This window comes from Gadus chalcogrammus, chromosome 22, assembly GCF_026213295.1.
Source record: "Gadus chalcogrammus isolate NIFS_2021 chromosome 22, NIFS_Gcha_1.0, whole genome shotgun sequence".
In the NCBI taxonomy this organism is placed as follows: Eukaryota; Metazoa; Chordata; class Actinopteri; order Gadiformes; family Gadidae; genus Gadus; species Gadus chalcogrammus.
The window spans coordinates 15,569,363-15,594,562 of NC_079433.1; the positions used below are offsets into that span (position 1 = coordinate 15,569,363).

General features: G+C 47.3%; 3 protein-coding genes across 5 annotated transcripts in view; all 3 read right to left on the reverse strand.

Moving 5' to 3' along the window:
• Nucleotides 1–50: 50 nt before the first annotated feature.
• On the reverse strand, nucleotides 51–8,724 carry gtf2h4 (general transcription factor IIH, polypeptide 4). The gene is made up of 13 exons (XM_056583275.1): nucleotides 8,435–8,724; nucleotides 8,243–8,347; nucleotides 7,284–7,415; nucleotides 6,958–7,143; nucleotides 5,780–5,888; nucleotides 5,093–5,161; nucleotides 4,725–4,808; nucleotides 3,592–3,754; nucleotides 3,036–3,166; nucleotides 2,485–2,532; nucleotides 1,289–1,367; nucleotides 566–627; nucleotides 51–335 (listed from the first exon to the last, which is right to left on the reverse strand). Exons 1-13 carry the CDS (start codon nucleotides 8,548–8,550, stop codon nucleotides 225–227), a joined length of 1,395 nt encoding a protein of 464 aa, XP_056439250.1. The 5' UTR covers nucleotides 8,551–8,724; the 3' UTR covers nucleotides 51–224.
• A 51-nt stretch (nucleotides 8,725–8,775) lies between these two features.
• On the reverse strand, nucleotides 8,776–10,444 carry polr1h (RNA polymerase I subunit H). The gene is made up of 5 exons (XM_056583279.1): nucleotides 10,258–10,444; nucleotides 9,980–10,099; nucleotides 9,772–9,872; nucleotides 9,562–9,671; nucleotides 8,776–9,356 (listed from the first exon to the last, which is right to left on the reverse strand). The coding sequence occupies exons 2-5, from the start codon at nucleotides 10,095–10,097 to the stop codon at nucleotides 9,332–9,334; spliced, it is 354 nt and encodes a 117-aa protein (XP_056439254.1). The 5' UTR covers nucleotides 10,098–10,099; nucleotides 10,258–10,444; the 3' UTR covers nucleotides 8,776–9,331.
• Nucleotides 10,445–14,567: 4,123 nt separating this feature from the next.
• The window catches only part of mgat1b (alpha-1,3-mannosyl-glycoprotein 2-beta-N-acetylglucosaminyltransferase b), a 12,070-nt gene continuing 1,437 nt past the window's right edge, over nucleotides 14,568–25,200 (reverse strand). The window contains exons 2-8 of one of the 3 annotated variants that reach the window (XR_008893937.1): nucleotides 24,825–24,977; nucleotides 23,946–24,194; nucleotides 23,028–23,139; nucleotides 22,659–22,855; nucleotides 21,922–22,071; nucleotides 20,710–21,581; nucleotides 18,404–18,752 (exon numbers count right to left, since the gene is read on the reverse strand). Coding sequence is in view for 2 of the 3 variants with exons in the window: in XM_056583272.1 (XP_056439247.1) it covers nucleotides 15,559–16,260; nucleotides 17,491–18,342 (1,554 nt within the window). In the remaining variant the exon portion in view is untranslated. Of the gene's footprint in view, nucleotides 16,261–17,490; nucleotides 18,753–19,775; nucleotides 19,885–20,709; nucleotides 21,582–21,921; nucleotides 22,072–22,658; nucleotides 22,856–23,027; nucleotides 23,140–23,945; nucleotides 24,195–24,824; nucleotides 24,978–25,200 lie in introns of those variants that run through there. The other 2 variants (XM_056583272.1, XM_056583273.1) reach the window with 2 other exon arrangements.

Consider the following 25,200-nt stretch of genomic DNA (forward strand, 5'->3'; position numbering starts at 1 on the left):
CATCAATTATTCCCATTAGGCCTACGGCTCAAGAAATTCACAATTAACTTTCATATAAAAATTTAATTCAAAATTGATAATGGGTAGCACAAGTCTGCTACATCCATGGAGGCAATAAACCATCTGAGTCCACATGACTTTCCTTTAGAAAAAATGAAACAATTAAATATATACAGTGAATATTCAGACATCACTGCTCATTTCCATAATTATCCGCATTTAATTTAAGTGCTCGATTTTTGTCTCTTCCAGAACTTCTTGACTTCACTGTGTCCTTGTTGTGTAACCACCATCACTCTGTGCGGAACATTCTGCCACACCAAACAGCCAAGACCCTGAATAACAAACAAGAGGTTATCCATCAATGCCGTTCCTTAAAAAGCAGTCAGCATTATGTAGATAGGCAGAATATAGAAAATGTAATTATATGTTTATCTAAAAAGGGATAATGCAAATTCTGTCTGCGAAATTGCCAGCAGGTTGGGAACAGTACTTATTTTGGATGAGTGTCGGTATAATGTCCTGAAGGAAACTCATTTAATCCGATTATTAAAACCAATCTGACCTGAGCCCGGTCTCTCAACACCTCGAAGTCTGCCTGGGAGAGGAACTGGTTGTAGAGCACTCCTGGTGGACAAGACAGGAACCACAGCATGAGTAAATGTTTTCAGATGGAGAAGAACACTGGGAAACATGTGAGAATAGTGAGGTCATAGGGCAAGCACTACATTACTCCTCAAGCCGCTCCATCACAGCACACAACATTTCTCAGAGAAAGAGTTACAACTCAAGCTATTATTGAGTCTGGGCGATCAACAGAGAGGGAACAGTCAGTCATAACCTTCAGGCAGGACGAATGGAGCCACGAGAAAATGAAATCAATCAACATCGTGACTCAGACATCAAACATCACTCCCTGAAAATAATTCAGATGCTTTGGTCAGCCCTTATTCATGTTAATATTAACATTTTAATAAACATTTTCATTGTTGCTTTTTACTGGAGAACAGCAAACAACCATTCCATGGTGTCATTGTGACACTAATGAAGTTTAAATTGCACATTTCTTAGAAATAACCAAATATTAAATGATCATGTAAAAGCTAACCCTTATATTAATGTGAACTGCCAAGCTTTAATGATAACAAGACAGGAGAAACATCCTGCCAATAACAATGTCAGTGGTGTGCCTGCTAGCAACATGAACGGTGGGTAAATCAGCATGCGTGTGCGTGCTGGGCGCAGTGGTGCAGAGACGGCCAGCAGGGTCACGCGCTGACTCACTCACCCTCTGTGAACTGTAATCGATCCCTCTCCAGCTCCCACAGTCTGATCTGATCCGTGATGGTGGAGGGCACCACCGGAGTCTGACGCACACAGGGAGAGGTGAGGCAGAGTGAGGGGGGGAAGCTGAGCAGCCAGAGGCGGCCTGATTAGTCTGAGGGGGGAGGTGAAGGAGGTGGTGGAGCTTTAACGGTCCAGTCAAATATTATTACAGGAACCGGCCCAGAAGGGCTGGTGGAAAGGGGAGGGTTCAGGGTGGGGGGCAGTGAGGGGAGGGTTCAGGGTTGGGGGCAGTGAGGGGAGGGTTCAGGGTGGGGGGCAGTAAGGGGAGGGTTCAGGGTGGGGGGCAGTAAGGGGAGGGTTCAGGGTGGGGGGCAGTGAGGGGAGGGTTCAGGGTGGGAGGCAGTAAGGGGAGGGTTCAGGGTGGGGGGCAGTAAGGGGAGGGTTCAGGGTCGGGGGCAGTAAGGGGAGGGTTCAGGGTGGGGGGGCAGTAAGGGGAGGGTTCAGGGTGGGAGGCAGTAAGGGGAGGGTTCAGGGTGGGGGGCAGTGAGGGGAGGGTTCAGGGTGGGAGGCAGTAAGGGGAGGGTTCAGGGTGGGAGGCAGTAAGGGGAGGGTTCAGGGTGGGGGGCAGTAAGGGGAGGGTTCAGGGTGGGAGGCAGTAAGGGGAGGGTTCAGGGTGGGAGGCAGTAAGGGGAGGGTTCAGGGTGGGGGGCAGTAAGGGGAGGGTTCAGGGTGGGGGGCAGTACGGGGAGGGTTCAGGGTGGGGGGCAGTAAGGGGAGGGTTCAGGGTGGGGGGCAGTGAGGGGAGGGTTCAGGGTGGGGGGCAGTGAGGGGAGGGTTCAGGGTGGGGGGCAGTAAGGGGAGGGTTCAGGGTGGGGGGCAGTAAGGGGAGGGTTCAGGGTGGGGGGCAGTAAGGGGAGGGTTCAGGGTGGGGGGCAGTAAGGGGAGGGTTCAGGGTGGGGGGCAGTAAGGGGAGGGTTCAGGGTGGGAGGCAGTAAGGGGAGGGTTCAGGGTGGGGGGCAGTAAGGGGAGGGTTCAGGGTGGGGGGCAGTAAGGGGAGGGTTCAGGGTGGGGGGCAGTAAGGGGAGGGTTCAGGGTGGGGGGCAGTAAGGGGAGGGTTCAGGGTGGGGGGCAGTAAGGGGAGGGTTCAGGGTGGGGGGCAGTAAGGGGAGGGTTCAGGGTCAAGGGGGGGCAGCCTACCTCCTTCAGCATGACGGGGTGTGCCCGGGTCCTCAGGAAGTGGATGATCTAGAGGAGGAGACTCATTTAAAACCACGAACAAAGAACAGCCTGGAGGACCGAATTAAAATTGTGAGGTCCTATCTTTTTTTTTACTGATTAATAATATCTTCACAGTGATAACCTTCCACCAAGGAGTGCATCAATCTCTTTTTAAATGGTATTTTTCACCTTAGCTAGTATCCATCATGTTATTTTTATTATTATTACTTTCTGTACAGCGGACACTGCGACCCAATGCTTATGATAGATGTCCGAGTGAATATATGGGATACACCAGTATCCCAGTTTCACTAGATACTAGCGGAATACAAATTCCTTGCATTCCCTCTATTATATGGAATGACACAATGATTGATAATGACCACATTTCCAAAAATATAAATAAAGAATCTTAACTGTTGTTTTGACTATTGTATAAAACAGATTTTCTATTTTAATTGAATTCAATTGCTATGTTTGATTATCTGAAACCCTAATGAAGATCTGGGTTGGCACCCGGGCCACCGTACCTGCTGTGCGGTGATCCCGTTGGCGATGGCCTGCTGCACCGACTCCCTGGTGACCGTGCCCACCACCACGTTGGGGAAGCGGTACAGCATCTCACTGAACAGCGCTACCAGAGCTATCTGGAGCTCAGAGCCTGGGGGGAGGACATACAGGACAATCACCACCATGCAAGCCTTTAGCCAGGTCCTGCTGGCTGTGTTGGCTGTGTTTCATTATGAACTACCAAAAGTATTTAAAGAAAAAGTCCTTTATGGATTTATAAACTAAATCTTACTATAATATGTTATTGATCATATTTATAGAACTCACACATTGAGTTTATAGCTTGTGGTTTATTCTGAAACAAAATAGGATACCCTGTATTATATTCCTATTTAATTTTATAAAACTTGACCACTACCGATGCTTTTTCTGGTACACAGAAATATTTTAGGACAACAAGGTTGGCAACGCTTTACAACTGCTAAACAACAAATACTATTGAAAAAAAATATGAACGAATGCATGGAACAACTGGTCCAGGACACAGAGACGTTGAGAGGCAGCCGGTGGACATACTTGTGTAGGCATATATGCGGTAGTTGGTTTCTACCACGATGAAGCTGGTGTCCACGGTGCCAGGGGCCACATCCATGGGATTGGAGGAAGAGGAAGGCTTGCTGGTGATGCCTGCGGCCAGCGTGATGGCCAGCCTGGTGGGGTAATACCTCCTGGACTTCCTCTGTAGCGTGACGGTAAATAGAGAACGCATTAGGGCATTTTAGAAAACAAAGTAGTAAGGATTCAATGTTCATTTGTTTCAGCCTTTCTGTTCCCTTTGATGCATTCTCATGGGAACCTGTTATACTACATGCTTAGGTCAAACATGAACAAACGCATGTTATTATTATCTTGTTTCTGTACACATTGTATTAGCCTGCTGACCTTTGGTCATCTTCTATGGTTTGATGGTGATCTGATACAGTGTGTTTTACACACAGCTGAATTATTTGTGTCCATAGAGGGAGCTACAGTATGTGCTATGGTTTCAAACAGCATGTCTACAGGGCAGTGGGTCCAGCCATGTTCTGCGGTATCTGCCTGGTTCACGTTAAGCAACATAACAAGGCGTGAAATGCCAACTTGAGAAATGAAATGTTTGATTTATCACCCTTTGGGAAAGCGGATATGTTCATATTGATCGTATGCTGGTATATCTGTGAAATGCTCCTAGTGGGGTTTGTCCAGGTAAAAGGTCATGCTATCATACGGTTCATACGATGCAGCTGTTGGTTGTAATGGTGAATGTGTTGTCTTTGTCATGCTCTTGTGTGTTGTTATGGTTGTCATTTGTGAAGCTATAATCATTGGTGTTGTAATTTGAGAGTTTTTAAACATCAGTGTTTTACTTTGTGTGTCTTTTGTAGTTTTCGCGGTGCCTGAGATGGTGAAAACGTCAAGAGAAAAAAATAATACCCTAAGTCCCCCATTTTAAACTCTCTGCATCTTATCAAAGTCAAGGGGCGGCTACAGTTTCATTCATACCTGCCATTCAATTACCATAGATATCATTTTTATTATCTCAACATATGTTGAAGCTAATACAACCATAACTCAATTATTTCCCAAATAGACTGGTCAAGTACAAACCCAACTATGAAGCATGCTTAAACAGTGCGGGTGAAGGGGTGTGGATGGCGTCTACACCTTACCTTCCTCTGGAACACCAGACCGAACTCCCTCAGGTGCTGAAGGAACGTGAGCAGGGATTCGCTCATGCCCTCCACGGAGTAATCCTGAGGGAACAGGAGTTTGGAGTGTTATCAGGATCGTGGTCAAGAGATAATGACACGCATATAAATCACCACCAGTTGGGCTTATAGTATGGTAAACTGGCATGTGGCTTAAATGAGAGTAATATTTCACTTTTGAAAAGCAACACTCACACATGGGTGGGTGGGCTGATAAAGAGGTTAACAGAAGACCAAGGTCCCGGCTGAGGCAGACGAGAAGGCCGCTTTACACCTCAGAACACCTTCCCTCTCTAACATGTAGCGGTGGTCTGATGGAGTGAACTTACTCTGCCCAGGGTGGAGAAGCTGAGCTGGAACAAGAAGGACAGAATCTCCACCAGGTCCATGCCCCGAGTCTAAGACAGACAAACGGACAAACAAACAAACAAATTCTTTAGTTTGGACCTGATAGGGCTTGAAATTCAATCAATAACAAATGCACAATCTTCCTTTTATTTACCAATAGCGATAAACATGAATCTAAGAAGGTAAATACAGGGTTCAAGCTATGATTCCATCTCTCTGTCAAGTTGTTGATGGGGGGGGGGGGGGAGAGAGACTGTACCGGCCTTGCACTCAGTTTGGGGGGGGGGGGGGTGAGAGAGACCTGGAGGGGCTTATCAGGCCGTACCGGCCTTGCGCTGATAAGCCCCTCCAGGTCGAAGGGGCTTAGCAAGACACCTCCGTTTCGAGTCAGTGTCCGGTTCGCCCGGTCTGGGCTTATTTTCCCGATAATGACCGGCGTTCTATTATCCCTTACATAACATCAATATTACTCTGTATGTGGGAGGGAAAATAGCTTTATTTGTAATTACAATATTATGCTGCTGTATTTTCAGAGACCCCCACAGATATTTGAGCTTGCTGCTTTCATGGCAGCCAGACCTCTCTCTAGGGGAGCTCAGCTCCCACTGGCTCCCACCTAACTTGAACCCTGGGTAAACACATTCCTGCGTGAAAGAGTGGATTGGCACCTGTGCAGTGTTGAGGTACTGGAGGGTGAAGTACCACAGCTGACTGGATGTGTCCAGAAGGAGGAACTGGAACCCAGCGGAGGTGATGCAGGGCGCCTCCCCTGGGTCACTGAAGAACAACAACACAGCAATATCCATATCTATGTCTTTTATATCTATGTCTATTAGATCTATGTAGAACATATCTATGTCTATTCACATGCTGGCCTGTGCTAGCTGCTGTGTGTGTGTGTGTGTGTGTGTGTGTGTGTGTGTGTGTGTGTGTGTGTGTGTGTGTGTGTGTGTGTGTGTGTGTGTGTGTGTGTGTGTGTGTGTGTGTGTGTGTGTGTGTGTGTGTGTGTGTGTGTGTGTGTGTCAAATTGAGGTGAATTTCGAGTGGTGAGGCGTGCACTTATTTTCCTTAAACATGCCCTAATAAATGGGTGTAGGCCTAGCTTAATTACATTTCAGTCACTCATTTAGAAATGTAGAAATCATGGAAGTAACTCGCCAGGCTCTCGTAGTTGGCAAGAACTGACTTCACGATGCTCACTCACATCGTCCAGCGGATGGGGCAAAGTGGGCACAAACTGTTCCCACCGGCATGCTTATGGAAAGAGTCTAACCATGACAGTCTTTTGGTGACTCTTAATTGTATTGATCAGCTCTTTGACTTCATCACATCTCGGCATATGTTAATCTTTGAAACTGGATCTTAAAAGGCGAGGTTCATGTTGTGGGCATTAAAATGCACATACATTGCCTCTTCTTGTATGTCCTTGACGCGCGCTTGTAAGAGAGAGAGGGGGAGGGATTTGGCAGGGTGCTATCGCAGCACAGCACAGCGTTCTATCGCACAGCACAGCGTTCTATCGCACAGCACAGCGTTCTATCGCACAGCACAGCGTTCTATCGCACAGCACAGTGTTCTATCACACAGCACAGCGTTCTATCTCACAGCACAGCGTTCTATCTCACAGCACAGCGTTCCATCACGTTTGCTTTAATTAAAGGGACATGCAACGAAAACGTGCCAGTTAACTTTGTTTAAATATTGAGGGTTTTTTGCACCCCCAAACCTCACCTTTGGGGTGCAAGAAAACTTGTGCCCCCCCCAGAGAAGTCACCTGTGTGTGTGTGTGTCTGTGTCTGTGTGTGTGTGTGTGTGTGTGTGTGTGTGTGTCTGTGTCTGTGTGTACCTTCTCATGAGGCCAGCTTGTGAGAGCAGCTGCGCTAGGTCCTGGCTGACGGCAGCGTTGGGGGAGCCCACCATGAAGTGCAGGATCACCTCCCAGCGCTCCATCGCGTAGCGGTCCAGGCTGCCCACATCCCGGGCATGGCGGTCGGGTCCGATGCTGCTCCCCTCGTCCGACCACGCTTTGCCCCTGCGCATTCAATCCAGAGGAGACCGACGAGAGAGTGAAAGACTTTTTCATGCAACAAGTATAATATGATGACTTCTATTCAAGATAGACCCGATACAACAATTTGTGGAATTAAAAAGAGGTCACAAAGAAATACGTACCCCCCAAGAAGGGCAATCCTGAGATTGTCTTTGAAGATGGGGTTTAAGATGTTGCCTTGAAGACCGCCCTGTAGCTGCTGTGTGTGCCACAGTCTTAGACTGGTCAGCACTGAGACACATTCGTCATGATATCTGTTTTAGAAATCGAGGGGCAAAACGAAAAGACAACGGTGTTGAACCATCCTTCTGTCAGTGTCCGTTGAAAATGCGGTGTGTGTGCACCAGCCACATATTCAACGATATGATGACTTTGGATCGCCATTATAAGATAAGATAAGATAAACTTTATTCATCTCAGCAGAGAAATGTAGGCGTTCCAGCAGCCAGCATACATAAACAACACAACACATGTATACACACATATCCCACCTAAACCATGCACCCACAATACCTAGCCACGGATAGAAAAAGTAGAATGGATGGTCCATGTGCATAAGTATACGTAACTGTTACTCAGAGATAACAGTACACAATGTATGCAAATATACAGGTGTGCAATAAACAGGTAAAGAAAAATACAAATAATAATAAGTACAATAATAATGTAAGCATATAAAACGTATATATACACGTTTGATATATATAAGCAGCGCAAGCTAAAGTTTAAATGAATATTCTTCTGTCCTTACTAAAAAGGGGAGTTATTATAAAGTGCAATTGCAGTAGGTAAAAAAAGTATTCTTAAAACTGTCCCTTCTGCAGCTTAGCAATCGCAGCCTCCCACTAAAAACACTATTTTGTTTCCTCACTAGATTGTGCAAGGGATGCGTGTTATCGTCGATAATACTCAACAATTTCTGTACAATCCTTCTCTCCATCACCACCTCCAGGGACACTACATCAGTCCCCTTATTACTTGCATAGTATAAATTGCATCATCAAAAAACATTGAAAGAACCATTTTTTTAAATGGTTAAACAAAAATAGGAAAATAGAAAAGAATAAGCAGCGTAGCTTACTTTTGACTGTCTTTCTTCACCCACAGAGCCAGTGCTGCCTGGGGAAGAGGGTGATCTAGGAAAAGCATTCGCATCACATAATTCTTCGCCAATGCAGGCAGCTCCCTGAAAATGAATGACGTACGATTATTTTGCAAATGATGCTACATATTCACAAATTTATATTAAAATGAATGATTATCCAAAGCCCACCTGTACACTGCTAAACATGTTGCCGGGTGGTTGTACAGTTTGTCCAGTATCTCTGGACTCAACTCTTTCAGGTATTCATGTAGATTTTTACATTGCAGTTGGACACGAAGCTTCATTTTATACAAAACAGTAACGGCTATGTACGGTGAGCCAACCCGTTAACACGATCAACCCTCAAGTAGGATTTAAGATGTCGTTCAATTGCCGAATGGACTTGATAAATATAAATAAACAAGCGGTCTCCTCGTTCTGGAAGTCCTCAGGAGGCGGCCATGTTGTCTAGTCACGTGACGCGGTCCAGGAGCAGGATGCAACTTGTAATAATAGATACGGATGATCGAGTTTGTAATGCTTTAATCAATATTTACCATGAAACATTGCTTCGAAAAACCTATATTTTCACAATGCTCAATTTGCTTGAAAACTAATGATTTCATTTTTAAAACGTCAGTGATTTCTTTCAGTGATGATTGATGCTTTTATAAATATTGAACAAACAGTAAAAGTGGAGCCTCCATACACAAAATCATTTATTAATATCTGTCTGGGGATTTATACTTATACTTTTGTTTCACCCTGTGTACTTCAAACAATATAACATTGCAATGAGGTCAATTTCTTAAATTGTATTAAAAATGTATGCTTACAATTTGAGAGTTTAGCTTGTGTTCATGTAAAACGATATGATCAATGTAATCCAAACAAATACAAAACTATATTAACATGCTACTCAGTCAGTGACACTGAGTAGCTGCTATTATACAACATTAACGATGCATGACATTGATGGATGCCATCATACGCTTGGACATGCCTCATTAAATGGGAACATGGCCCAGTGCAGATCATCCAACAAAGCATTCTATATCTGGAGCGCAGAAGAACCATCGGAACTTCTCAGGAATCCTCCTTTTCTTGATATCTGCAACGTACAGTTCAGACAAGGAAGATCAGTGATGTGAGGAGAGTCTTCCTAGTGAACATATCTTTTTCAGAAAGGTATTTTAAGATTTTACCCCGAGGAACTATGGATACATTTCTACAATTTCATGCCGACAAAAACAAACATTTTCTTAAGACTTTAGTTGTGAAACCCCAAGGTTTTGGGCACACAAACGAGACATTACCTGCAGTGTATACAAGTGAAGAACACAGTCTGTCCTTCGTCCGCAGACCTCATCTGCCTCGTGTGGTAAACCATCCCCTCCTTGTTACAGCGGGAACAACGCCGGTCCGTCTGAAAGGTTCAGGCACAGCAAAACGATCTCATTAAACATAAGTTGCAGACTACAGAGTCACCCTTTGTGTTAAAGCAGCCAGTCAATCATCCTCCCTACCACAGGTCCCTTAAGCTCAGAGTCCTCCTCCTCCTCCAGCATCAACGACTGTTCTATTGGGTTGAAGACGACTGTGGATTTGATCTCCTGACCAGCGAAAACTATTTAGGAAATCACACAGTCAGATCAATTTTTATCTCAGTGTTTGACACCATATCTGCTTGACAGACGTCAATCCAATAGGAATGTGATGAGCGCCCGTCCTCACGGCTGATGGAGATGCGGAAGGAGCAGAGCGGGCAGGTGACGGTGTCCAGCGCCCGTGGCATAGGCAGCACCGTGCCGCACTCTGGGCAGAAGTTCGAGTCCCCGCTGAAGCAGGACATGGCTGAGGAGAAACAACCATATGCCGGCGTGAGGTAACGTTACTGTATCTTTACATGCCTGGAAAACGTTGCGTGCTATCTGACTTTCGGTTAAATCCACTGGGAGTTTACTCCATGCTGAACCAACACGTGTTAGTGCTCGACCTTAAAAAGGACTAACCTTGTTGTCCTGTTTAAGCTCCTGGCGTTGTCCAAACACAAGTGTTTACAAGCGACGAAAAGTTGAAATGATTTGTAAACAAATGACAGCTACTCTTTAATAGCAGGCTGGATGGATTTGTTTACAGACCACGCATCTTTCCCGGCGCGTATTGATGACGTCATCGCAGTCAGCCGCAGTCCATTCTGATTCATCAACAAACAAGCGTGTGTGGTTTAACATTAAATATATTTCTTAATTATTCAGTGAGGCTTTACGGGGTGAATACAAATGACAATACTGCTTTGTTAATGCAGATAAATATTTGATGATCCAAAGCTATTTTTTTAATGGTGCGGCAATTTGCACCCCTGGTACAATTATCATGCTATTTGTACCCTGGTGATGATGAATGAAAATGGAAGAATAAGATATGTGTATGTCTCTTAGTCATAGTTAAACAATAGCCAATGTTAATCAATTATTTTCTTTCCAAATGTAATTTGATTGCATTGGATCAAACATTACCTTACTAACCTTTTAGTATCCTCCTGACTCGAAATGGACACAAGAAAGGGTACATTTAGAGTACTTAAATGTACCTGAGACAGTTGTATCTGAACAGTATATCTTTTCAGATCTCTCTTTAGGCATTGGATGGTATCCCATATGCACTCAATGCTTTCATAGTTGGAACTCTTCAAAACTGTCAAAGGTCTGCCCTGAGTATATTTTCCTTGGTTGGTGTTCGTTTAAGAAGAACAAACATTGTAGTCAGTTAGAATTTTGAGAATATTGAAATAGTGGGGTTCAGTGGATTACGTTAGCTAGCAATTAGCCCAAATAGGACGCTTTTAGCCTAACTGTGCCAAGGCTAAAAGTACCAGGGGTACGAATAGACACTGTTGTTTTAAAGCTATCTGGACGCTGTACAAAGGATGTAATAGTTCTGTAAAGCCTCCACAAGACCACCACCTCTGTCAGGTAGGCAATAATGAAATGCAAATAGTATGTTTAATAACATATCGTATACCTCTCTTGTTGACAGTGTAGAAGACTGTGATAGCACCATATGGCTAAAAGGGGGTGAGACAGAGATGATTGCAACGTAGATGATAAGCCCTATCAGCTAAGGCCATATTAATCACAGTGGTCCTAAATCACATCATAGTGGAAAACACGATTGTCAACACTGTGCAGAATCATATTACGATTAATTGAAAATTAATACTTTGCCACTGCTTTGTGGCAAAGCAAACTAGGAAGAGCTTCATAAAGTCTGCATCCGTCTCGTGGCCGCCTGAGACTGTTCCCTGTTTTCAGCCTGCCGTTATGTGAAAGCATTTACAACGTTAACGTTAACACATCCACCACGGGGTTCCCATTACTCCATGGTAATGGGAAATGTAGCAGCACAGCCTCATGTTGAAACACCTCGAACAGGTAGGCCTACTTTTAGGTCACTATGTCTACTCTCTCTGTTTTCACCCAGGCTGATGGAGAGGCATGAATGCAGAACAAGCATTGGGACTATGAGGAGAATGAGCTGGAGGTGGCAGGGGAAGTAGATTTGTATATCCCCTGGAATAAAACCAAAGCTGTTGGCACGTATGTCGCCACTGGGTGGTAGTATTGTTCTGCGGTTTTCCAGAGGAAGGAGAGGAGAGGAAGGAGGAGACGTCGATGAAGAGGCAGTGCCCTCATTTGGCGGTGGTGGTGGGTACCACAGACCCTAAACTACTCCTCTTGACCCCTGGTTGGTCCAATGCAACAAGCAGCATGGAGCGTTAATCTTCTGCTTTCGTGTAAACTGTAATGATAATTTTGATCTTTATGCAAAAAGTACTCATTATTTTGTCTTCAGTGTTTCTTATGAGAAAAAAAACCATCTACAAATATTGACTTTGTACTGTTGACTCATTATTTGACCCTTAAACAACCCCCATATCTTCTCCACAAAGTGATTGCAGTTCAGTGACCAGTGTGGGAGGACATTTTAACCTCTGTCCTGGCTGTTTTGATTGGCCACAGGCTCGGAGAAAGGTTCCTCAATGCCGAGGTTCAGACTGATAGGAGACACTTACTGTAAACACGGCTTTGCAATACCAACATTTCCAGGGCAGCAGCTCACCACCAACGTTTGAAAGGAGTGCCAATGAAAGACCCATTACTTGGGCTCAGCACATAATATATGACTCCATATTTTCCATGAACTTATGCAATTTCCTCAGAAGTAGGCTCATTATTCATTGAACTCACTATTATGGCATTTAACATTGAACGACATTCTTTGTAAGCTCTGTCTACCCTAGTAACCGAAAATCAAACATTCGTCAATTGTAACCAACTGGGCACGACATAACATGGACTGATGACAGAGACCAACATGCACAATAAACATGTCAGGAATCCCATTAAAATATTGTATTTTATGTTAGGGAAGCTAGAGGACAGTTGAGTAAGTACAATCTATAAAAACACATCTGCAGTCAGCTCAACTTGTGTATTCTGATGTAATAACCACATTTTAATTTACGTGTTTGACTTATTTATACTGAAACTTTTTCTTTATCCCTTAGTTGAGATGTGGGGTGTGAATAGAGTCCTCTACAGAGGGGCAGGAGGTCTCTGCCTGGTCCGTGAGCCCCGCGGCCTCTGGAGACCTCTCCTCTCGGTGAGGGACATAGGAACAGAACACAGCCCACCTGATATCCGCCTCTTTACATAGAAAACGTATGCATTCATTACATTATCTTCAGAAACTTCTGATGGGAGGTCTGAGGATTGGTGTCGCCCTCAGGCACCTTCTGACCTGCAGCCTCCTGCAGCGCAGTCCAGCTGAAGGGCTGGCCCTGGTTCCCAGGCTGCTGCCGAGCCGACTGGCCCAGCACACAGGGACCCTCTGGGGGAACAGAGAGGGCTGCCTCCGCTCTGAGGACACGGACCTCAGTGCACTACTGACACAGGGTTAGAGACAACCAGTCCTCTGCCCTTGACCCCCTGGACCTTAATGTCCACCAGTCCCCCGCCACAGGCCTCAGTGTGGCCCGCTGCTCCCAGCAGCTGAAGAGGAAACTCCAGGGCCGGCAGGACGGTGGACGCGGCGACCCCAGGGGGTTGATCCGGCCACCCTGGGACTTCATTCACACAGAGATACCTTCAACTGGCTAGAGCCGAAGTACGGCTATGGAGAGGGGATAAATTCGCCAGGACCAAGCACCCCTTGGCCGGTGCTCCACTCAGCGGACCTCAGCAGTGTGGTGGGCCCCGCGGTGGACCAGACCTCCTATGCGTAGCGTCAAGGCTCAGTCTGATGCAGCAAACTGGCCCATCTTTGACGAGGTTGAGAACTTGGGCCGTCTCTACGCCATGATAATCTCCCAAGAAGACGGTGCTGAACTGGAGGCTCAACGGGGAGAGGATCTTCAGGATGGTGGCTGTGCTCCACCTCAGTCTCCAGCTGAACCCTCAGAGGGCCATGAAGCACCGTGTGCTGACCCGACCCATGAGCTACAGAGGGGTGGAGGTGAGCCTGCGACTGCACTCTGTCACATGGTCATAGTGGAGAACATCCCGGCTGAGAGCATGACTGAGGACAACAGAGTGCAGGCACTTTAACCTCAGGAGGCACCAGAGTCATAGTCTATTCATTATTGGGGTTCGATACCAAACAAGATGGTATTTCCAAACTGTGTTTGTTTCTTATTTATGTGCAGTTTTCAAACAATACCAATTGTGGTGGAAACACAAAAGCACAAAAGCAAAAAAGAGCAAAATTGACCATTTCCTTTTGAAGTGCGTTTAGGTAGAGTCCAGATGTAGACGGGCCCACCTCCACCCCAGTGAATTATCTGGGAGCACTTTTTTGTTGTGACTTAATACAACCGATAGAACATAATACCACTGCAACAAGCTCTTGTCCCTACAGCTGAATGGCATCACCGGGACTTCTCTCCTGAACTCTTGGACCTTTATCACAAGTCTCACATGTCCCTAACAGATTCTCACCGTTCTGTAAATCCCTTGGTTGTTCGGAAGTCTTACTGCACTGTCAAGTATGTCAGTCAGGTACCACAGTTTAGACAGGTAAGGTGCAAGAACTGTCATTTTGGGTTTACCTCTGTACGAGCCAATTTACACTTTACCGTGATCCGTTCGGGGAATCCATCTGCCAGGTCAATCACAGGGGCGAGAAATGCAACCTCTCCCCTTGTGGAGAAAGGTAGGGGGGGGGGGGCGGGATGTTTTTATGGTTGTTTCAATCTTTTAATCTTCTGAGAAAGGTGTAGGTGGTTGCATATTGTATTTTATATCCATTAGATTGCAGCAAACATTGGACTCGCACAGTGTGAGCAAATATCAAAATAGTTGGCTTTATTTGTAATGTATTAAAACTGTAAACGCATCAGGCAGTGGTTTTACACATTACCGTGAAGAAATGGCAATCTTTCCATTCTCTCAATCATTTCCCAAATGAAAATACAGTACAATGATTACCGATACACCCAAATCTTCCAACGCGTCAGAAAAGAAAATATTGGTTTTTCAACAAACCTAACTTCAAAACCAAACCATGGGTTGGAGATACAGGACAGTAGTTCTAACTGGGCCTATATGTTCATGGTGTTGACACTAACAGAAGGAACATGTGATGCCAGACCAAATGTTTGGATATTGAGTCAATGCAGCAAGAACAGCCTTTTCAGTTCTATTTCAAGGCGAGTTAAATAAAATTTCATAAAATAAATCTCAGTTGTCCTATACAGTTCTCTCTGTTAAAAGCTACTATTATAACCCTGGTTCATTCACACATACTTAAGTACTTCATTTGCACCTTTTATTCACCATCCCAAGTGATTCTCAAGATGGGCATCTTCAATTGTTCTGATTTAATATGGAACTGTATTAGGGCTACTCAGTAGGTTTTAAAGATATAACAAAGATCTGCTCAAGCAGAAAAGTGGACCTCGTTAGTGATTACATCACTTATGAAGCCTGTAACCAGAAGCCGTTCTGAGGGTTATTTACCTGTAGACAAAATAGAAAGGCTGATCATTTAAACACATGACACCAATCAGAGTTGATCTAATCATTAGAGAGCCTTCATAAGCCGGTTCTTTTTAAAGGTTTTAGGATGTTTCATCCATTACAGCTCACCGACTTCAGTTTTCCTACACTCCACCGGTGTAAATCCTCTGATCCTTCAGCGGCTATGAATGAAGCTCAAGTTAGTTTCATTAACACCGGTGATCACTTCTTTGGTTTCAGAGGTTCGTCCGCTTCAGCCAGACTCTTGACTCTGAGCTCTGCGCTCAGAGCCCCTCAGCTCCAGCTCACGTCGTACTTGGTCCAGCCCTCCGGGGGGCTCAGGAACACCCTGCGGCCGCGATGTAGGAAGCTAACCACGCCTCTGTAGCCCGTACGGGGAACCCCCGACTTCAAGTCGTCCATCACCCCTAGATTGCGGGCCAGCACCTTGAAGCTGTCCCGACTGGAGTACTGCACCCGAAAGGGTCCCGTCCCCGTCAGGGTGCTCCCCTGCAGCAGGTCCTCCACCCTCACCAGGGGGGCCCCGTACACCTCCTTGACGAAGCGCGCGTCGTACTGCTCCTTGACCAGGTGGGACAGGTCCTGCTTTGTGAAAGGCACAAATTCCCCGTTGAGCTTGATGTAGCGCAGGTACTGGTCGAAGAACTGACCCAGGCTGACCCCCTTGCGCCCGAAGGTGATGGTCCGGGACACCTCCGGCCGGACGCACGAGCGGTCCCGCCGCTGCTCGGGTTGCCGCATCCAGTCGTCCCAGAAGGCCGAGGGCCACTTGGGCTCCAGCTCGTCCCACAGGTCCTTGAGCAGCATCCAGCCCAGGCCCGGGAAGAAGTCCGTCCTGTAGAGCAGCTCCGCCTTGCCCGGGTCCACCAGGGCGTCCCGCCCGTTGTCGTTCCAGGCCGACACGCACCACAGGCTGGGGTCGGCGCGCAGCACGGGGTACAGCGCCCGGAAGTACTCGAAGAAGTCCGGCGCCACCTGCCAGAGAGGGAGGGTGTTAGGAGACATGGTCTGCAGACAGGGAATAAAAACTGATCTTCACAAGAAGGCGCAGGCATCGGTTCACACCAGAGTCGCAATTGTTCTATGATTCTGAACTGATTCACAACTTCCAAAAAAAGTTGATATGACTACGGTACTTCAAATGTAAATCATACAGATTTCAATCTGATTTCATGCCATGATTTCTCTGATGACCTTTCTTTGCGCAGTCAAGAATCGTTTCTTTAATTGGGAAATTATTTTGAATTGAGAATACATTTTCAATCAAATGGAGACACAGAGAAGCAAAGTGTAATAACCAATGTAGGTGTAATCGTGAAGGATTCACAACCCTAGCTTCCGGGAGACAAATGTGTCCCTCCCACTCAAGGTGCGGATGGTGTTCTTCACACCTGCCCACCATACGGGGCCGTGATCTGCCAAATGCAGGTAAACCACTGGCTGCGGGGGGGGGAAATGTGCCTACTGCGGGAACGATTGGCTGAGGCTAGTCTCGTTTGGACCAGTTCCCAGTATGCTTTCAGCGTGAATCCAGAGCTTCCAAGCTTCCACAGTGGAGGGCTGATTGTTGAGGTCTTTTCTTTTGCAACCTAAAGTGATGATTCACTGCTTCACATGCGGCACAGGCCCATGTTGGGTCCTCTTTTACGTCAGCTGTGTTCTTTTTTAACTAAAAAGGACCCAGTGTTTAGTTTAGGGCCACAATCATAAATGTAACTTCCAAATGAGTTGTTATAATAACAGTAAACCTTTTACTGGAAAGGATCAGTGAAATCAGTTGAATATATTTGAAAAAAGAAAAGTGATCACAGGGATTTTTCTGTGGTTGAAACAAGGGATTTTTATAGACAGAAACAACACCCCTCTCTCACTCTCGAAACACGCCCGCCCCTACCACCCCTCTCTCACTCTAGAAACACACCCACCCCCACCAAATCTTCACACAGATGGGATGTCTCTTGCTGGGGCTAGATCACTGAAAATGTGCTAATCTGTAAATGTAAAACGGGATCAGAGCTCTCCACTCTGAATTGACCTATAGTGTCTTTAAAAACGTGTAAAAGGAGAATGTTTTCAAAACATTTGATAGTAAATGATTTGATAGCAAACTGCAGCAACCACTAATGCATCATTTTCTATGGTAACCATTGAATGAATGAAAGAAAGAAAGACACTCAGATTGCCAATAACAAAGTCCACTAGTACCTCCAAGTCGTCCTCCACGATGACCACGGTGGAGTGGGAGAATGTGTTGAACACCTGGTTCAGCGCCCAGCGGTAATGCCTGGAGATCTTGTAGTAACCCTGGAACTTCCTGTGCTCTGGTCGTACTCTGATGTCCGATAGGTCTGGTTGCCTGATATGGGTCACCTGATCGCCGTACGAGCCAATCACGCGGACCGTTTCGGCGTGGCCACAGTCCTGACTAACTATGATTGGGAATAGCTTGGCAGAGGGGCGGTACTGGATTAACCGATCCAAGCTCCGCCTCACCGTCACCCTGTCGCAGGCGATCACCAAGATGGGAATGACTGTCTGAGGGCTGGTGACCGTGGTTTCCAGTTCATTATTCAGAACGGGCTGCGCCTGTATCGAAACGGCCTTCTGATCTGGGTCTGGAGCCGGATTCAACTCCTGGGAATGTTCTGCCTGGATTTGGTCTTTCTTGTCTAAAGGGTCTTTTGGGGGAACCTGGGGTCCGGGCGGCTGTTTCTCCGGATGCTTCTGCTGCTTGTCGGCGCCCCCATCGTCCATGGCCCGTTTGCCCAGGTCTTTCCGCTGAGCCCATAACGACCTGTGGCTCTCAATTTGTTTCAGCAGTTTCTTCTGAGTCTCCAGCTCCGCCTCCACCTCCTCAGCCAATCGGATCACTTCCCCCGCCAGGTTGGCCCTGGCCCCGTGGTCACCCCCCCACTCCTCCTTCCCGCCGGGCTCAGCGCCTCCCCCCGCCTCTCCAAGACTGGGCGGACGCCCCCATAGGTAGAGCAGCAGCAGAGCGTTCCAGACGACGAATAGGAAGGCTCCACACAGAATCAAAGAGCTTTTTTTGCGAACCATGACCCAATCACAGCAAAGGAGGGAGAAAGGCTGGAGGAGAGACGCAACAGGTTGGGACAGTGTGTGGAACAATAAATTGCCCCTTTCACAAGCCGGGGTGTCACTCACAAGGGAGGGATGGAGCAGGCAGACAGTGGGAACATGGAGAAGCAAGTCAGTGGCGGTCCACTAATGCTGCCCTCTGTTAGGGGTGTTGCCTAACTCTGGTCCCTTGCCATCAGAGGGGATGAATTATTTTGGTGACCGTTCTGCAGGTATGAATTCCTTTCTTCGACAGAATTACGAGAGGACAAACGGAGGTGGGGGAGGTGGATTACGGGACGAGGAAGCGGTGATAGAACAACAGGAAAACAGGGGTCACCACACGGTGAGGGAACGTGATCCGTGGATGTTATCCTTCGGCCATCGTTCTGTAGAGGAACAAAAGGAAAAGGTTTGGACATGGGACAGAGTTAAACCAGCCAGCCTACAGGAGAGGACACAGATTCAGGAGGTGGAGGTCTGAGTGCCACCTGGAGTAGGTGAAGGACAGAACTAAGAGCACAGGCATGCGTGGAACAAATGCAAGCCAGACGTTTACTTTTATTGCTTGAGCCTTGGCTAGCGGCAGATGGGTTGACAGGATTTCCTGCTGTTGCCCTGGTGATCTGCGGCCCGTCACTGAGTCTGAACCAAAATGTCAGCAGATCTGCTGAAAAACAGCCCTTCCTGTAATGCAACACCCAATCTCATCCTGTGAAACCAGTCGTTTTAGTGCTCTTCCCCCCGTGTATAATGCCAAGTTTAACTGATTGGTTCAACTGTGGAACACTTTTATTGTACTGGCAAAAATTTGCCAGTAAAATGCCACTAAATTAAGTGTTTCAACATTTGCTGACATTTCGTTGAATGATTTAATCTTCCACTGTGGCTCACACACGTCACACACACACACACACACACACACACACACACACACACACACACACACACACACACACACACACACACACACACACACACACACACACACACTAACTAAACCAATTAGTCAGAATAAATATAGGTTGACAATAATCTCCCATAGGTAGGCATTTGACGGCCAGGAACAAACTATCGGATTAGCGACAGCTCCCATCTGTGCTCACCGCCCTGGCTAACTTCAATCAGTAGCTACAACAAGAAACCTACCGTAATTAAACCAAAGGTTCTCTCTTCAAATGATTAAGCAACTGGCAGGACTCGAGTTGCAAAGGGAAAGCAAATGGAAAGGAGTGAATTAAGGAGGACTAGCATTAAGCAACGTTTCACTTTAAAAGTAGAGAGTCAGGTTATTTTAGAAAGTTTAAATTAGTGAGGAAAAGGGCCCTGGAGATCTGTCTGACAATCCTACATGACAGGCTCGACTGAAAACCAACCATTGTTATCTAAAACGGCTAGAATTGGGTATTTACCTGTATGCGGGAGCCACCTAATGCTGTGCAGTGCCTCTCCAGGACCAGTGGTGACTTAGTGAGTAGGGACCAAGGAGGCTGGTGTTAAGTGACTTAGGCTACAGTAAGGAGGGACCAGAGGAGGCTGTTTTAGGGGAGTACGACGCGGTGGGAGGGATCTGTTGCGCTTAGCTATCCTTACTGTACTGACGGTGCATATATTGTTGTCTCCTGACAAATCTAATTATTATAAGTCGCTTTGGATAAAAGCATCCGCTAAATGCCCTGTCAATAAATGTAGCTGCAAGACATCCTGGGTCTTCCAGACGAGCCCGGTCCCGAGTCCCCCCCTCCCGCGCGGTCAGCATGTGTGACCTATGAACGTCTGCAGCCCGACATGTGTCGTGGCAACGTACCCTGATGGATGTCAACAATACGTCGTTAATTCAATTAACAGTCCATACGATAGCGACATTGACAGTCGGTAAACACACCCATTAGACGTTGACAACACACTGGTGGTCACCGCTTTAATTTCCACTAATGCAACATAAAGACCGGGACAGTAATGTAACGGGACCTGGACGAGGGGAACACGGTGTACATGTTATTACACCACCCTTAACTAGCGGAGCTCCCCTTATCTTCCTCCATAGGAAGAAAGTTAACTAGAACTAGTGCCATCATTAGCCACCAACACAGATGAAGTGTTGTCGTCCACCCGGCAGCAGCTAGGTGTCTGAAGCCGACCAAGGCGCTCCGACCCCCCGCAGCGCGGAGGGAGAAGGTGCCTCCTCGGTCTCGGAGCCGACACCTCCCCCCGTGTTAGCTTCGGCAGCTAGCTTAGCTACCAGACACAGTGACAGTACCAGAGGAAACCTCCTTTATCACAGTCACACACCTGAAAGCAAATGTCAACCTCTTATTCGGGTTAAGGTGCATTAGCCGGACTTACCCTTCACATGGCTGGTTGCTGGAGACGGAGCTTCATGCACACTGGAGCTGAAGAACCAGGCGGACTAGTTTTTGGCTAGCAGCTCCAACACCAGGGTACCGCCGTCCAGTTATTCACAACACACTGGATCACTCCCCCGGCCCACTCCCCTCCTCAGCTCCTTATCATCCCAACATCATCTGTTCGCTGTCTCCCTCTAAGATCCGGACCGCGTTTTTATTTGACCGCCAGCCTGTCCGATGACCGACACCATGCATTCAGAGATACATATAAGTACGCCTGCTATGAACCTCTCAGATGGATCTCCTCCGTACAGCCTGCAGACTAGATCTGGGATCGGGTCCAGCCTCCATGATGACGGCGATGATGTGATGATGCCGCGTTTCATTCCCACCGCGTATCGAGTCCACTTCCGGATCGGCTAATTAAACAAATCTACGTTCGGCCACTTCCACCCTACCATGCTTTATTTTTGTTTGGTACACGATACTCAGTCCGATCATTTGCGTTGCTAAATCGTTTAAGTCCATACCTTTCCGGTGCAGGTACAGCAGTGAAATCATAGTCAGAAAATGTCCAAGTTGTTGGACTTATGTCGCAACTTATGTTGGCCAAAATACCAATGTGTAGCTGGACGCAATCCAATCAAATAACTGCACTTTATTTATATTCAACATTTTGAAGAGTAGCAATTACGCACTAATACTACATTAATTACAGCCTAATCCCTTTATATGCAAAGACACCCTGCAACACAGCTGTTTTGCAAACTCAGCCGTGCGTGTTTACAGTTAGATGCGGTCGGGCCTCAGCCCGTCCAGGGCCGACAGCTGCTCCTCAATGCTCTGCACCTCTTTCTCCAGGGCTGATATCTTCAGGAGAGATGTGCAAAGAAATTAGAAATACTAAATCAAGTCATGTTTAATGCAATACATATGTACTCTTATGCAATACATTCATTTCAATATAAAAAATAAATAAGATAATGTATTAGAACAGCAGTGGAGTCAATTGCTGAAAGTGGGATTATTTATAGCAAATGAGAATATATGTATTTGCATATTTATCTAAAATCTGTAGTGACAAAATTGTTAAACAGTCTTTTTTGTATAAGCCTTTCAATCAGTGAGATATCAATACAAGATAACAGTGTCAGCCATTTTCAGACAGTTAGACTCCAACATAGTGAATAAAGAAAAAAATTCTGCTCACCTTATTGTCCATCTCCTGCCTCACGCGCTCCGGGACCTTCTCCAGGTACCCGGGGGCCAGCCTCCGCGACAGCATCTTGTTCAGTTTGGGCAGGAGCCCGTCTCTGCGCTTGGAGAGCTGTGAGATCTGCTGGTCCACGTTCCTGCCCCTCTGCCCGGGGGAAAGCACAATGGAAGCTCTCACCTGACTGGCCCGACACCTTTAGAGATTCACCGCCGCCCCGGCCCTCAGTGAGGTCCCATTCTGAGGTGCTCTGAGCAGAGCTCCATTCACACCAAAGACCATTCACCCATTCACTCCATTCACCCCACTGGTGTGACGGGACCTTTAATCATCGGCACTGCAGTGGTTCACCACCGGCGCAACCACAAGGAAGTGGACGATATAACAAACGTACAGCGCTGCCTTAGAATTCTAACCCAGATGTGAATGAGTCCACCCGGGCCTTATCCCACAGATGTCATCGCATGACGAACAACGCTGTTGTTCACAACACTATTTATGGCTCTGCTCCTTTTCTTTACCAGGGCACTGGGAGTAGACCAGTGATGATAAATGTACCCTCTGGGCCCTGGTGCAGAGCAAGGGCGGACCCGTGTGTTTGCCCTGCGATGACACCTCTGTGAACAGGGTCCTGAAGTGTATGATGTTATTCAGACCATCAACTAGACTCAGAGGGAGAACATCTCACTCTTGTTGGAGCCCTGCTCAGGCCTTTTCCAGTACACGGTCATCACCTGAACGTTGAGGTGCAGCTGACACGAGTGGTCCACCGTGCCCACGATGCATCCCTCGGGCGGGGGGGCGGAGGGCCGGGCCCCGGGGCCCCCCTGGGGACAGTGGATGTGGAGCGTCGAGACGCGGCTCAGTGTGTGCACCGCCGGCAGGAAGTGCAGGAGGGTCTGTTCCTGGGCCGGGGAGCATACCGCCCACACTAGTACACACAGGGACACACACAGACACACACGGACACACACGGACACACAGGGACACACACAGACACACAGGGACACACACAGACACACACAGACACACAGGCTTGGACACGTTCTTAAACAACAATGAAAGTGTTCAGATTCAACAGCAGGGCGTTGACCCTCACTCACTGTCGGGTCTCTCTTTGGTCATCCCGCACTGCGCCCGGAGGGAGCGGGCCACTCGCACCACTTCCTGTACCAGCAGGAAGTGGCTCTCCTCCTCAGGAGAGTGCCAGTGCTCCTGGCAAGACGCAGAGGGTTTGAATGCGGGAGAAAGGATGAAGTTCAAAGGTCAAAACAATATAACATAATCGTAATGTCAAATCCATAACATGACAATGATGATGTCGTTGGTCAGGAAGGCCATGACCAAATTTGTAAACAAATAAATACATAATGCATTTATGAGACGTTTATTAAATTCATAAACATTCATCAAGTCTGTCATCTCAAATTCCTCCTGACGGTCCAATTAGTAATGCCCCAGTAATGTACGCTACATTACAGGATTGTGATGCAGCATTATACAACAGTTAGTTCCGACCAAGTAATTTGATTGGACAAGCGGCATTCCATGAGTGCTGATATAGAATACAACAGCACTGGGACTTTTAACTATACAGGTATCACTCCGCTTCACAGGGGTTCTTGTAACCGTTAATGTTATTAACTATCTAGTGTGTTTATGTGTTGCTTGGCAACAGTTAAGTCCCAGTCCAGTTGCGGATCTATTTGTGTTGGCGGAGCTTAATAAATCATCATTAATCATTAAATAAACAAACAGATCTTAATCTGTTGTTGCTTATTACTGTTAACTAACAAATGGTGCTTGTACAACTGTTGTATAAAAGCAACATCACACTCAAGGTCGTGCTGTTATCCTGCATATCAGAACGACTGCGATTATCTTGAATCACGCCTGAATCGCAGCCGTGCTGATATTCAGTACAGCAGCACTCCCTCTCGTGTGATATCGCTTAAATGTCGCATGAATATTGCATGAAGTTGCAGCATTGTTTCTTTGACTGACAGGTGACACGTCCCTACCAGATCGGAGGAGCGTGGGAACGGCTGGAGGCACAGGCTGCTGCTGCCGCCCCCCGCACCGCGGGCCAGGAGGGGGTGCAGCCTCTGCCACAGCTCCTCGCTGAGGTAGGGCATGAAGGGGGCGAGCAGCGCCAGGGGGACGCTGACGCAGTGGTACAGCACCGAGCGGGCCGCCTGCCGCTCGCCGGCCAGGGCCTCCCCCGGCCCGACGCCCCCGTCCTGCTGGGTCAGCAGGGGCTTGATGCACTCCTGACACACGCGCACGCACGCGCATGGGGGCGCACGCACACACACACACATGGGCACACACACATGGGCACACAGAGGCGCGCACACACACACACACACACACACACACACACACACACACACACACACACACACACACACACACACACACACACACACACACACACACACACACACACACACACACACACACACACACGAAGATAGATGAGAGCAGAAACACAACACACAATTTGTATCCCTTCTCAGGGTGCATGGTCTTCCACATGGTTTCTTGGGGCTTGACTTGCCTGACTATTGCCTATTGACTAGTTGCCTGACTATTTAAGGGCCCATAGGGTGAAGAGGGTGCTTCTTAGCAACACAAATCGGATTTTAGATCAATAATACATAGTCTGACGCGACATAAGCTAAAATGGGGGGTTAACAGAGCATTTTCACTTTTTTACTTGTGCATTTTCACTTTTTTGCCGACACTAGTATTAAACTCTCCCTGTTGAAGACCAGCTAAACATCCTTTCCCGACGCCGACGCTCTGAGACCAAGCTTCTGCAAAGGTTCGGATCCGCACGGTGCAGTGGAGCATGAAGACGCACACTGTGACCGCCTGCTGACGGCCAGCTGCCTCACCATGTAGACGTCGCAGAGGCTGTGCACCCAGAAGGAGTGGATGGCGGCGGTGACGGCGCTCAGCTCGCGGGCCTCGAACCCGCGCTCGCACTGCAGCACCGTGCTGTGGAGCCGCGAGCACACCCAGCGGTCCATGCTGCTCAGCGGCCGGGTCTGGGGCGCAGCAGAGAGACAGGGTTCAGTGGACACAGAAACACCTCGTCTACTTCTGGTTGTGTTGTTAAGGGGATCGAGGAGTGCGTACAGCAGCGGTAAAACATGTTCCATCAAATCTATTAATCTATCAAGTTCATTTAACTTCAGCATATTGATTTCCTTGGATGCGATTGAATGGGTCTATTAACCCCTCCTGGCTATTGTTCCTTTACGATTTGCA

Bases quoted from the DNA above. Each gene is read 5' to 3' on its own strand.
- gtf2h4 (XM_056583275.1), bottom strand. From the start codon at position 8,550: ATGAAGCTTCGTGTCCAACTGCAATGTAAAAATCTACATGAATACCTG. The intron at 7,416-8,242 runs GTAAGCTACGCT...TTTCTAAAACAG, and splicing joins GTGAAGAAAGACAGTCAAAA to ATATCATGACGAATGTGTCT. The intron at 2,533-3,035 runs GTACGGTGGCCC...CTCCTCCTCTAG, and splicing joins ACGGGATCACCGCACAGCAG to ATCATCCACTTCCTGAGGAC.
- polr1h (XM_056583279.1), bottom strand. From the start codon at position 10,097: ATGTCCTGCTTCAGCGGGGACTCGAACTTCTGCCCAGAGTGCGGCACG. The intron at 9,873-9,979 runs GTGAGGACGGGC...TTTCCTAAATAG, and splicing joins CTTCCGCATCTCCATCAGCC to TTTTCGCTGGTCAGGAGATC. The intron at 9,357-9,561 runs GTAATGTCTCGT...TGTACGTTGCAG, and splicing joins TTCACTTGTATACACTGCAG to ATATCAAGAAAAGGAGGATT.